At 55.4% G+C, this 12,954-nt stretch overlaps 1 protein-coding gene across 1 annotated transcript in view; it reads right to left on the minus strand.

Moving 5' to 3' along the window:
* Positions 1-409: 409 nt before the first annotated feature.
* The window catches only part of MAPKBP1 (mitogen-activated protein kinase binding protein 1), a 57,394-nt gene continuing 44,849 nt past the window's right edge, over positions 410-12,954 (minus strand). Inside the window, exons 11-31 of the mRNA XM_070424730.1 lie at positions 12,522-12,668; positions 12,127-12,302; positions 11,269-11,360; positions 10,894-11,019; positions 10,441-10,511; positions 10,161-10,282; positions 9,806-9,881; positions 9,586-9,697; positions 9,350-9,413; positions 8,999-9,133; positions 8,673-8,809; positions 8,414-8,469; positions 6,865-7,092; positions 6,291-6,457; positions 5,909-6,054; positions 5,592-5,789; positions 5,341-5,425; positions 4,803-5,086; positions 3,930-4,532; positions 3,429-3,514; positions 410-2,839 (exon numbers count right to left, since the gene is read on the minus strand). Coding sequence (XP_070280831.1) covers positions 2,612-2,839; positions 3,429-3,514; positions 3,930-4,532; positions 4,803-5,086; positions 5,341-5,425; positions 5,592-5,789; positions 5,909-6,054; positions 6,291-6,457; positions 6,865-7,092; positions 8,414-8,469; positions 8,673-8,809; positions 8,999-9,133; positions 9,350-9,413; positions 9,586-9,697; positions 9,806-9,881; positions 10,161-10,282; positions 10,441-10,511; positions 10,894-11,019; positions 11,269-11,360; positions 12,127-12,302; positions 12,522-12,668 — 3,339 coding nt within the window. The 3' untranslated portion in view covers positions 410-2,611. The remainder of the gene's footprint in view (positions 2,840-3,428; positions 3,515-3,929; positions 4,533-4,802; positions 5,087-5,340; positions 5,426-5,591; positions 5,790-5,908; positions 6,055-6,290; positions 6,458-6,864; positions 7,093-8,413; positions 8,470-8,672; positions 8,810-8,998; positions 9,134-9,349; positions 9,414-9,585; positions 9,698-9,805; positions 9,882-10,160; positions 10,283-10,440; positions 10,512-10,893; positions 11,020-11,268; positions 11,361-12,126; positions 12,303-12,521; positions 12,669-12,954) is intronic.

Raw genomic sequence — 12,954 nt, forward strand, 5'->3', positions numbered from 1 at the left:
CCTCCCCTCCTGAAGGCCCCGCCCCCCGCCTGAAGGCCGGCCCTCCCCTCCTGAAGGCCCCGCCCCCCGCCTGAAGGCCGGCCCTCCCCTCCTGAAGGCCCCGCCCCCCGCCTGAAGGCCGGTCTTCCCCTCCTGAAGGCCCCGCCCCCCGCCTGAAGGCCGGCCCTCCCCTCCTGAAGACCCCGCCCCCGAGGCCCCGCCCTCCCCTCCTGAAGACTCCACCTCCCCGAGGCCCACGCCAGGGCTCTAGCTCCCCGCACTCCCACGACTTCGTAGGGTCCCCACAGATGAAGCCGCTGCCTGGATCGAGCTCCCCTTCTCCCCGCCCCAGCGCACCCCCGATTCCACTATCCATGCAGCGAGCAAGAAGCGCCTTCTGTTGCCTGCCCCACTTGCTGGCGTCGGAAAGTTAGCAAATGATTGTTTATTGACCAGTTCATACATCAATACAAACTGACGTTAAAAACAGCCCCTGCCCATAAGACCTGGGGAGGGGTAAAGCGCCAGGGCTTGGACAAAGTATAAAAGTTATAAATAAGGGGCTTTCAAAACAGGGGCAGGGCAAATCTGAACAGGAACGGCAACTGCAACTGCCGGTGGCCTCAGACATGCAGAAGGGGACGGGCGCGGCCCGGCCACAGATTCCCCACCTTCCCGCCCCCCAAAAAGCTGGGCTAGGAGTAGGAAAGGGCGGCCACCTTCTCACCAACATTAGCTGGAGTATTGCTTCCTCCTTGTGAGGGACAGGCTGGCTAAGGATTGCTAAGAACCCAGCCAGCCCACAGGGCCCAGCCTGAGCCCTATTCGGGATGGGCTGTGGCCGGTATGCCAGCGGGGGCTGGGGTACAGGTGGAAGTGTTTCTAACCTGACTAGCATAGCTGCAGCCCCACCAGGGGGTCCACCCTCAGCTGTGAGAGTTCTTGGGCCTAGGGTTTCTCTGTAGATTGGCCATAGCGGTGGTGGTAGTAGAGAACAGTAGGGTGAAACAGGCTTCATCTGTTCAGGTGCACTCAGGCTGACCCAAACAGAGCTGGGCCCCCTTCAGAATCCAATTCTTTCTAAGCCTCTGCCTATAGAGTCAGTAGGGCCCAAAGGCCTGTCCAAGGAGAATGGGCTTTTGTGGCCTGGAGCTACATACAGTAAAGCTGCCCTGCCTTACCTGAGGCAGGGGAAGCAGTAGGGCCAGAGACACACATTCTTCACCCCAACACGTCAATAACTGCTCCACTACTTGGTCCTACTCTCCCTGCCCACTGTGCCGTCTCCTTCCCCTCACCCTGAACTGCCCTTCCAATTCTCATCCATCCCCTCACCTCTACCACTTACCTGCCCCTCCTACCACCTTTCCAGTGTGTCTCTTACCCCTGCTGCAGCCCCATGTGCCTCCCTCCCCTCAACCTCCAACATCCAGAGCATGCTGGGTGCCCAGCACTACCTTTGAGGAGGCTCCCTCTACCCAAACCGAGTATCCTTTGGGCCATCTCATATCATCTAGGCTGTGGACACCAAGAACCCAGAATTTGGGTTTAGTGTGTTCCACCCCTTTTCGTGCTTCTGATAGGCATTCCCCATGAGCCAGGGTGGTGAAGTCGGGTAGGACATGAGAGGAAACCAGGCACACATGAGTCAGTCAAGTACTCTAGCAATGAACATGCAACAGGTGTGTGTGTGTGTATTTCATCTGTGGCCAAGGTCTTTAGAGGGTGGGCCAGTGCCCTGTAAACCACGAGGGAAACTCCAACACAGGCTTCTAAATGAGCATCACTCAGGATGCAGGGAGATGGCCTCTGGGCTCCAGCAGCCTGCTGGGGACCAGAGTTGGAGGATAGGGAAGGACAAGGGAACAAGGAAAGGAGCCAGAGCTTCATTTCTGCCTAGCAGAGGGCTTTACTGTCCTGCAGCAATGTCCCACCGCTGGCTCCACAAGTTCTGGCCAAGACAGAAAGAGGGCACAGGGAAAAAGACAATGCTAGGGCCCTCTTGGAGGGGGAATAGGAGTGGAATGTGGGGGCTTAGGCCTTGATACATTCTTGATGGCTGGGAATGCCCTGAAGGGCCAGAGGGCTCTGCCTTTCTGAACTGCCAGGAATTGGAGAAAAATGGATAAACCCTGCTCTGGCAGCCAGGGGAGTGCAGCTGGTGTGGGAGGGGAAGTGGAGGTAGAGGAGAGGCTCTGCTATTGGCTGAAGGGTATTGAATACCACATTACCTCTCACCTCTACCTACAAAATACCCTGTGTGTGTGCTCCACCCCAGGGAGCTGATCCCTGCAGTAATTTCAAATGGCTTCTAAGAAGAGAGAGGGCCAGCCCTTCCTAGATGGGGCAGGCCACCCTCCTACTCCTCACAGCACCAAGATGACAAAGACCCAAGACCTAACCCCTGCGTGAGCTACCGGAGGAGTTGTGGAGGCAGGAGTTCCAAGGAAGTGAGGCAACAGGGAAATAAATTAATAAATACAGGGGCCCCAGGAGGAGCAGCTGGGAAAGCTGCTTCCCCTCTGAGCGTTGATCATTGCTATCCACTCCAAGCATCCCCACAGGTTTTAGTGAGTGGAGAGGGGCTAGTTTGCAACAGGGGGAGCATTCACTTGGGACAGGCTTCTGGAGTTCAGAGTCTGCGTTCCATGCGACGCTCCACAGCTCGAAGCAGCAGCTCTGAGTATTGCTCTAGCAGGGCCTGTGTTTGCTCAGCTCCCACAGCCCCAGGGCTTCCACTGGGGCTGGGCAGCACTGTCCCCGCCAGGGCCTCTAGTTCCTGCCGCACTGAAGAGAAGGTGCGTCTGAGGAGCTGCGTGATGCGACTTTGCTCCACTGAGGGTGTCTTGCAGCTAGCCACCTGCAACAGGACCCCAGAAGTGGGTTGGGGAACAGTGGAGGGATCTGTCAATGGATGTATGAAAAGGAGGGGCTCCACCTGGGTAGCCCACCCCCAAGGAAGGGACTACCTGCCCAGCTGTGTGACTGGGAATCCCACACTCCAAGATCAGCAGGTATGACCAAAGGCTATGGGATGGAGGCAGACTGGAGTGACCCCAAAAGAGGAGCACACCACATTAGGGCACCATCTAAATTCTGTAACTCCTCTTTTAAGGCGAACAGTCCAGGGCAGCCAAATAGTTTTTAAATATGAGAAGGAATATTATTAATAATTACATTGGGACACGAGGCATAAACTGGGATGGTCCGAAGCAAACTAGGACACGTGGGCTCTCAACCCCACCTTCTGATCTGAGGAAGTCACTAGCTCTTAGTCAGAAATAACCAGTAGGTGTTTGGTTCAAGTGGCCTGACCTGGCCTCTAACCCCCTCACCTCCTCCGCCCAGGATGTTCTTAATTGCTCCACCCCCACCTGTGGAAGAGCCTTAGCATTAGATTCTGGACACTGAGCTAGCACTCCTGACGTGGGTGGGTGCCCAACACGTACCAAGTGGTAGAGCTGGACGGCCTGGCGCACACTGCCCTGGAGCTCTGCCACAAGCTGCTCACACTGCTCCAGGCTTACCACTGGTTCTGGAAGAGACAGATATAGCTCAGGCCCAGCAAACCTGCCCTTTCTGGCCTCCCCACCCATGGCTGCTCAGAGCAACAGGCTACCCCCAGCATCATACCCCCTCCGCTTGCCCTCAATCTCTTCCTCTTGCCTCTTCCTTCCCAACACCCTCCCGACACACAGAAAACAAGGTCCAAAGGAAAGGGCCAGTCCCAGAGGCCAGAAGGCACTGAGGTCAAGTGGGTCAGAGAGGTCATGAAGGTTGGCAGGAGTGTCTCACCATCAGGGGTGTGACTTATGGACCGAGACAGGAGCAGACAGGACGAAAAACGCCAGAGGCTGGACGCACAGAAATGGAATGGAGCCAGAGAGCGGCCAACAGAGACGGGGGAGAGAGGATGGGGCGGGAGATGAAAGCTGGGGAGCTGTGCACACCTGCGGCCTGGCTTAGGGCTGCCCCTGGCCTGGTGCACTCCATGGGGTTGGGAGTCTTCTCAGGGGGTGGGGGCTGCAAGATCTCGGGGTCTTGGAGGAGGCTGCCGACCGGCAGGTGCTGGGCACAAGGGCTGTTGGACCCAGGCTGAACCTGGCACTCTGTCCTAGGCCGGGGAGGGGTACCCTCCCCTAAACAGGCCTGTCTCTCAGATGGACTGTGAGCCTTTCCTAGGCCCACTGGGGAGCCAGGCTGTTCTGCCTCACTAGGGGTCCGGCCCTTGGTAACAGGTGAGAAGGTGGCCAGGGTAGGACGATCAGGAAGTGGCTTTGGAATGTCCAGGACCAGGTGAGCCCGGCTGGGCAGGGCCAGCTGCCTGAGTGGTGGGACCCGGATGGGGGCAGGAGCTTGAGGTTCAGCCGCCAGGCCCAGGTTCTCCCCGACAGAGATGCTGCGGGAAATCTTGGCCATGGAACTGGTGGTGGGGTTCTGGTAGGAGTGGGGCCGAGACAGAGACTGCCGGTCATCAGCCTGCGGCAGGGAACGTAGGCCCTCCTGGGCTTCCATCTCCCGTAGGAGTAATGGGCCTGGCAGAAGAGCCCCACCTACAGAGGAGACAGAAACATATGCAGGTCAGGTGGTAAGGAAGGTGTCTCAGATGCCAAGGCTCAAATACCTGCTGAGCCGTGCATACACCCACTAAAGCAGTGGTCACCAACCGGTGGTCCACGAGGTCTGAAATGTTGGCGACCGCTGCACTCAAGAACACCCAGTGGTAAGCAGAGTGGCACAGAGAGCGGCATCAGGCTCTCCTTCCTCTAGCAGCTCACGCTCCACTCCCCACACCCTGGCGCTGAGCCCGCCAGGCCCCTCACCCTGTGGCGCCAGGCTCTGCATGGACGGGGCTTTCTGGAGTCCACCACAGGGGCTGGCTGTGGCCACGCTCTTGGAGATCCAGCTGCTGTCTGCATTGACACGGCGTCGTGGCAACAGCACAGGGGCTGCCTGCTGGGGACCAGGGTTTCTAGGGGAGGGCTCCACCTCTGGGGGTGCTCCTGGAGGATTAGCACCATTGCCTCTCAGCTGCTCACCAGAAGCCTGCGGCACCTGGACTGGCTTCAACGTCAGTGGCAGGCTTGAGGAAGATGGGGACGGTTCCCTGCAGGGAGGAAACATGGAAGAAGGACCAGAGGAGGAAGATGGGGAGACGCACTCACAGCACTAGGGAGTGCGAGGAGAGGGCAGGCGGGCACAAAGCCAGCCAAGACAGTTGTCCTAAAACTGGTGGGTAAGGGAAGCCTTAGAGAGAGGAGGGCTCCATGCTGCCCCAGGGGCAGGACTGGCCCTACTGGAAGCACTGGGAGGGCCAGAGAGCGAGCTCCTGTGGCAGAGTGAGAGCTGCTGTGGGAGTACCTGAGTGGGGGCGTCAGCACTTGCAAAAGGAATCGTGAAGAGATGCTCTGAGACTCTGTCCTCTCTGGTACCCGGACTGGGCCCCCTGCCAGGGTGACAGAAATCATGAACTGAAGCAAACCCTTGCCCCAGATTCTACCCCCTGGAGAAGGCAACCCCAGGGCATGGCCTGCCCTTGGGCCTTCCCTCTCAGCCAGGCAGAGGGGAGCAGGGCTGACTGCAGAGGCCCTACACTGGCCCTGTGACCACACCTGGAGCAGCCCCATTGGCCAGAGTCTCAAAGTGCTGTTTTAGAAACTGCTCCTGGTCCGGGGTACGGGGACTGCCTTCCTGCAGCTCATAGGGACCAGTGCCTCCCTCCTCTTCCTCCTCTTCCTCATCACCCTCAGCTGGCTCTTCAAGGTCTGAGGAAATGCCATCCACACTCAGCGGCTCCGTGCTTTCAGAGTCTAGAAGGGGAGGAGGGGAGAAAAGCACCACGCTGTACCCGTCTGCCACCAGAGCCTCCACGCCCACCTCAGCCCACTGACCGGCCTGGTCTGGGCCTCCCTCAAGGCTGCAGCCTCACCTTCATTGGGGTGCTCAGGGCTGGAAAGGCGGCTGCTGCTATAGTCCACAGAGCAGGCGCTGTCAGGGCTGTGCTTCTCTGAGCCCCTGTTGCCTGGGTACACTCGTCCCAGGGTCCCTCGAGCTGGGGCCTGCACCTGGAACTCACTGCCAGGAAGGCCAGCAGTGGGGGAGGCAGTGAGCAGGGGTAAGCAGCAGCCCCCCTAAACTTCTGCCTTCCTTCTCCCCCACCTGTGACAGGACTGAGGCTGAGGAAGTGGTGACATGGTAGGCAAGCCCCAAGGACCCTGGGGCCAGCCCTCTGCTCATTAAAAAACATTCAAAGGGAAGGAAAGACAGTGGGCTGCAGGTCCCCAGGGGTCTGGTGGTGGCAGAACCCTTGCCTGGTATCCAAGGTGGGGCTGTCACTTGGCTCCGGGTAGACAATACCATCTTCGATGGGTGTAGGCTCCAGATCTTGCGGAAAGACCCCTTCCTCTTGGGATAACAACCGGATAATGTGGGGGCAGGAACAGGGCTGGGAAGCGTGAGGCTGAGGGGACTTTTCTTTCTGGAAACACACAAAGGGGTATGACTGGGGTTGCTGATATGACAGATGCTCTGGGAAGGAGGAGGGGTGGGCAAGGTTTTGGTGGGCGCCAACTCTGGGAAAAGCTGGGTACTCCAACTCAGGACAGACACCAGGAAGCCAGGCTGGGCTCCCCCTCGTGTTCCTGAGCTTCTAGAACTATATTGGCACTCTGACGGCAGACCTCCAGCCACCACTTAGTATCATCCGCCTCCCAAGGAACCTTGCCCAAGTCCATCACACAGCCTGGCCAGCCCCACCCTGAATTTGCAGTTTGGGTTACCCATGCGCCACAGGGGCAAAGCGAGCATAACTGGACTAGTGCTCGACTCCAGCTGTTGGCTAAGGCTGCTTGCAGATCTCCAGGGAACTAGGAGAAACTGGCTCACCTGTAAGGTCTCAGGGGGCTGCTGACCATGCTTCCCAGAACCAGATGAGGTCATGGCCAGAGAGTCCCTGCTAGGACCCCTAGAGCTTGGAGCCAGTGTCTCCAGCTGCCGCAGGTCCAGCATGGAGCGAACACTCAGCTCCACGCCTGACTGAGCCCAGCGCCCCCTTCTTCTGGGTCCTTGGTTGGCTGCAGGAACTGGACCCAGGAACTCCACTGTCTCTTGTGCCTGGTGTGGGGCAAGAGTGTGAGAGGTGTAACGGTAACAAGCCAATCAGAGAAGAGTTTTAGCAAACATTCATGTATCACATACTGTGTGCCAGCCACTTTTCTTGTATTAGCTCATTCAAACCTCACAACCACCTAACGAATAGGTATTAGTAGGTACTAATATTCTCCCCATATTTACAGATGGGAAAACTGAAGCACACAGGCTTAAGTAACTTGCCCAATTCCCACAGACAGTAAGTGGCCTGCCTATAGATTATAACTCAGGTATCTGTCTCCAGAGTTCATACTCTTAGCTTCACTCTATGTCAGGGGTCCTCAAACTTTTTAAACAGGGGGCCAGTTCACTGTCCCTCAGACCGTTGGAGGGCTGGACTATAGTTAAAAAAAACAAACTATGAACAAATTCCTATGCACACTGCACATATCTTATTTTGAAGTAAAAAAACAAAAAGGGAACAAATACAATATTTGTATTTGCATGTGGCCCGCGGGCCGTAGTTTGAGGACCCCTGCTCTATGTCCTGTCTTAGAGGACCTTCTGGTCTCAGTCTTCACCTGGTATTGTGGACACCTCAAAGCTAGGGGTCTCTAGAAGTCCCCTACTCTGAAAACAGCCCCAACAAGGACCCCAAGTCCACAGCACCAAGAACAAACCAACAGCCCAGCCCTGAGACACTTGGCCTGGTCACGGCGCACCAGGGACACCACACCCTCACCCCAGGGAACTGCCGTGGGACAATGAAAGGTGCTGGTGCTTGAAATCCTGACATGGACAAGTGAAGACTGAGCTGCCTTGGGGCTTGCTCTGAAAGCCTTTATCCCCGCCCCTACCCCCCCCGCCCCCCCCCCCCCCGGGGGCTACACCAACTACCTGGAAGTTTTGAACTTACCTCCTAACCTGGGATCTTTAGAGCTATAGTTTCTCCACATTTCTGCTCTTTGGATCTTTAATTTTCTTGAACTTTACTTTTAACCATTTGGCTCAGAAACCCCCTTTCTACTCCCCACCTCAACCTGTTCTTTGTTCACATTTACCCCGAGGCCCCCAGGCAGCTGAACAAGTGGAGTGCTTCCCCAGCAGCGACTAATCCTTGCAGGCCCCTCACCTGGCCTACGGGAAGGCAATGCCTGAGCTTCATCATCCCCGACCTGGGACCGGCCTAGCCGCCCAAACTCCTCCCACAGGTTCTTCCTTGGACACAAAGGGTGGAGCATGTGGGAAGACCCCACACCCAAAGGCCTTGCCAAGCCCAGAGCCCTGCTATCACCTTCCTTCACCTCTGTAACCTTGGAAGGGCATGTTAACAATGGTGACTCACCCGACTCATTTCCCAGTGGGACAGGCTTCGGGGCAGGGCTGGGCTGGGCACCAAGGCTAGACAGAGACAGGCAGTCAGAGAATGTCTCCTGCCCACCCACCCCAGAGCCCTGGCCCCACACCAGTCCATACCCTATGTGGCCACAATGATGCTCCAGTTTCCTCGGCTCACATTGCTCTTACCCCCCAGTCTCAGAAAGAGTATATCCAGCCACTATACCCTCTGGTGCCTGTCTGGCCCCATCCAGACTTCCACAGACCTGGTTCTTTCTTGGTGCCCTTGGCAAGGATGGGCAGAGCTGGAAGTTCTTCTTCTTCAGTGCACTCATCTTCTCCCTCCTTGTCACTATCTGATGAGAGAGCTGGTCCAGAAGAGAGCATCGACGGGGCCTCGTGCCTGAGTCCAAGACAAGGAAGGTCATGGGGAAAGAGAACAATGTCACAGGTCTTCATGTGAGAAACAGGTATTGGGGGATACAGAGTTGCTGAATGGCAGGTGCAGAGCAAAGAGGAGGAGCAGTAAGATGACAGCAAGCAACGTGGACGCTCACCCACTGCTGGCCCACATCCCATACTCTGTTCTCACCGACTGGGTCCAGCCGTCCTTTGGGGAGAGGATGGTCCTTGCTGCTTGACCCCTCGCTGCCGCTGGCGCAGCTCAGCGAGACGCTGCCTCATGCTGATGGTCATCTCAGAGCTCAGGCGCCACACAAATATGCAGCTGGGTAGAGCCACAGACTTGTGTGAGGGAGGGGGAGGGTAGAACTCTGGGGGCAGCAACACCACTGGTTCCCCTTCTCCATGGGCTGACAAGGAGACCAGAGCCACCCTGTAGTGCCGGTCAGGTCCAGCCAAGAAATACCCCTTTCAGCCCTACTTCCCAGAGACATCATGAGACGAAGAGGGGAGGGGAGGGTGTGCTGTGGCTTCTGCTCACCTGTCCCCCGACACAGAGATGAGATGTTTGCAGTCATTACTAAATTTCATGCCAGTGACAATCTCTGTGGAGAACAAAGAATATGGCCCATGAGCCCCTGAAGTCCCAGCCAAGCTCCTATTCCAACAGTGGAGGTCGGGGGTTGTTTGGAAGGGAGGGGCAGGCAGCTCTGATAGGTCCCAAAAAACTAAAGGAAGAGTAAAGTTCCAGCGGTAGAGTATTGGGGCTACACTCACCTGAGTGGCCAAACATGGTGGCCACACACTCGCCTGAGGCGAAGTCAAAAATGGAGAGGTTTTTGTCAGAACAGCTGGTGGCAATGTAGATCCCCGAGGGGTCCGTCTGCACCTGAGGAGCGGGACGCACAGCTGGGAGGAGATGGGAAGCACCGGTCCGCCCTCACCTAGCACCCCATCCTCCTGTTCTCTGGCCCAGAGCCCATCTACTGGCCCTTACCTTAATCAGAGTGCCATCCTCACCCTGTGACCCTTTAAACAGCTTCTTCTGCTTCCCACTGCTGATGTTAAAGATCCTGTAAAGAAACACACTCTCATTCACATGAGGAAGAGGTCACGATCCAGCACACCTGGGTGGCAGAAATGCCAGAATTCACTCCCACATTCTCTATAGGAGCCACTCCCCTACACCAAAGGGACTACCACCTCTTGGGTGAGGCAAAGTACTCATTCCATGGACTCAAGAGGTCACAAAGTCCTGGACAAAAAGGCAGACATGGGGACTGAGGTGCCTAGAGCTGACCCCCTTGGGTGTCAAGGAATGTGGTCAGATTGTCTGAAAAAAAGATGCCCACCGAATATTTCGGTCCTGGCAGCCAATAGCCGTGTACTTCCAGCTGGGCTCCACGTCCATGTCATAGAGGGTCGTCTTCCGTACCACATGGTGTGTCCGTGTGAACTGGACTCCATCTCCAGACTGCAGGGGTGGAGCATATGGACAGACCCAAGCCCCATGTCTCACCAGGCCCAGAGAGCCCTGCTTTCTCTCTTCACCTCTCATAACCTCAGGTACGGGAATGGCAGAGACCCCCAGCACCCCTCGCTGCGCCATTCAAGGAAACCCCATCCCCTCACCTTCTGTGCAGTGCGGAAGTAGATGCTCTTGTCTGCTCCACAGCTGATCATGCGGACTTGCCCATCGCTGGCTATGGAAGAGAGAGGCCTAGTTATTCCCATTGCTCTCACCACGTGGGGACAGCTTTTCCTCTGCCTTTCTCCCTTCCTTCCCCCCTATTGAGCTACTCTACATGACTGGGACAACCAATTAAATCAGGATGCTTACCTCCAAACCTGGGCTTTCCTTTACCCCTGTCCTCAGCCAACCTGGCTGGCTCAGGATCCCCCGGACTAAGAGTTTACATTCCACCTGCCTTCCCATCCAGCCCCAGGCCTCCCAGCAGCTGTCCAACATTCCCCATGACAGGCACACCCTTCTCACAGCGGTGGAAGGCAGGTGGCAGTGGGGAGAGGGGTAAGGATGATGTTGGTGGTAGGCGGCAGAATGTGTCTCAGTTACCCTGCCCCCACCTGCAAACTTGACAGCAGTGATGGAGGACGAGTGCTCGTCCAACGTCTGCTGCAGGCTGTACTCCCGTCCAGCGTCCAGCACGTGGATCAGCCTGTCCCGGCTCGCTGACGCTAGCAGCTTCAGACCTGGGGTAGAAGAACTCATCAGCCCACAAGTGCCCAGAGCAGGCCCCTACCTGAGCCAGGCAAAGAGGCCTGCAGTAACTGAGCCCCATGGAGCAGGGATGGAGCTGTCCTCCTCTAAACCTGCAAAGACACCAAATGATTCAAAGGACTTTCAGTCTCACATCCAAGAGGCAGGACAGAGGTAAGTGGCACTAGCAGGATGGAGGAGCCCTGTGCCAGTCTGGGCTAGGGACCAGGTATCCTCCTGACCTGTGTCTGGCTTAGAGTACTCCAGGCAGAGAATTTCCGAGTCATGGGCCTCCACCTTCAGCATCTCACTAAGGGACTGCAGCTCGTGCACCCTGCAGAAATGAGGAGAGGATGGTAGAGGTCATTGGCAGGCTTCAGGAAGAGAGATTCACGCTGCTTTCTCTGCTACAACCTCTCTCCCAATCTTTTCCAACATTTACTATTTTTTTTAGGCTTAGAGGAAGGTTGTAATGAGTACAGAAGAGTTTCCATATTTCCTTTACCCAGCTTTCCCAAATGTACACATCTTACATAACAACAGTTCAATGACCAGAGCCAGGAAATTTACATTCATACAATACTAATAATAAAACGCTTTATTTGGATTTCTCCAATTTTTTCCACAATGTTCTTTTTCTGAATCCAGGATCCTATCCAATTTGCATTAGTTGTTATTTCTCTTTAGTCTCTTGCAGTCTTGAATAGTTCTTCAGTCTTCCCTCACCTTTCATCACCCTGACGCTTTTGAAGAGATCAATATAGGTTCTCTGCCACATGTACCTCACTTGGAGTTTGTCTGATGTTTTCTCAAGATTGGAATGAGTGTATGCATTTTTGGCAAGAATAACACAGAAACAATGCTATGTCCTTATTACTATATCATATTATGGGCTTCATGATGTTGACATGAAGATGTTAAGCTTGATCATTTGTTTGAGGATGGTTTCTGCGGTGTTTCTTCATTGTAAAGTTATCTTTCCCTTGTATATAAATATCTCCCCCAATCTTTTTGAACCAAACTTTTCTGTCCTTGGGGACCTAACTCCTCCAGCCTGCACCATGAGACACAGTCAGTATCCACTCCAGGCCTGGCATTACCTGAGCGTGCCCATACGGTCCCCCGAAGCTAGATGCTGTCCGTTGGGGCTGATACACACAGAACGGATGCCCACACGGGGATCCATCAGGGACCCATCAGCTTTGTCTCCTCCAGGCAGCTCAGTGTCCAGCAGGGCCTGAGTGTTCCCATCCACATAGATGATCTTAATGAGGTCCTGGTGGAGCAGATGCAGAGAAGTGGGTAAGGCAGGCCTGACCCAATATAATTGCAAGGGAAGAGGATTGCTGGACAAGATAAGCCTTTGGCTTAAAGAGCCCAGTCAAATCAGAGCTGGAAGATCAAGGTCTGGGGACCCCGTTCCTGAGAAGGTATGAAGGCTGAGGGGATGGGAATACTAAGTAGAGAGTGGGGACCCTAAGGCCTCAGGGCTCACATTGCTGAGGATATTTCGGTGCAGGGTGGAGCCATGCACCCCGGAACTCTCTGTGTTCCACAGGCGGATGGTGTTGTCTGAGGAACAGGTGATGAAGGAACTGGGAGGGAGGCAGGCTTGGTTACTGTCCTTCACTTCTGGGTAGACCTGAAGGGGCAGAGGGAACCAAGTCAGATCTCCAGGTAGGGAGCTGTCCTTCGCCCAGGGAGAAGGGAATGAGATTAAAGGAATAATCTCATTAAAGGGATAATCTCACTGGCCAAGACTTAGCCTAGTGTCTGTCACATAGTAAGCAAGCCCTAATTATTAGATGTTCACTAAGGGAAAGCACATTAACCAAGCACCTACTCTATGCCAGGGACTCTTCTATGTCTCCCACTTAACATTATTTCATTTTCTTCTCAGAACAATTAGGTGAATCAGGTACATCATT

Source organism: Myotis yumanensis, unplaced genomic scaffold (assembly GCF_028538775.1).
Source record: "Myotis yumanensis isolate MYYU_CA2020_CCGP unplaced genomic scaffold, mMyoYum1.0.hap1 SCAF_1, whole genome shotgun sequence".
Classification (NCBI taxonomy): domain Eukaryota; kingdom Metazoa; phylum Chordata; class Mammalia; order Chiroptera; family Vespertilionidae; genus Myotis; species Myotis yumanensis.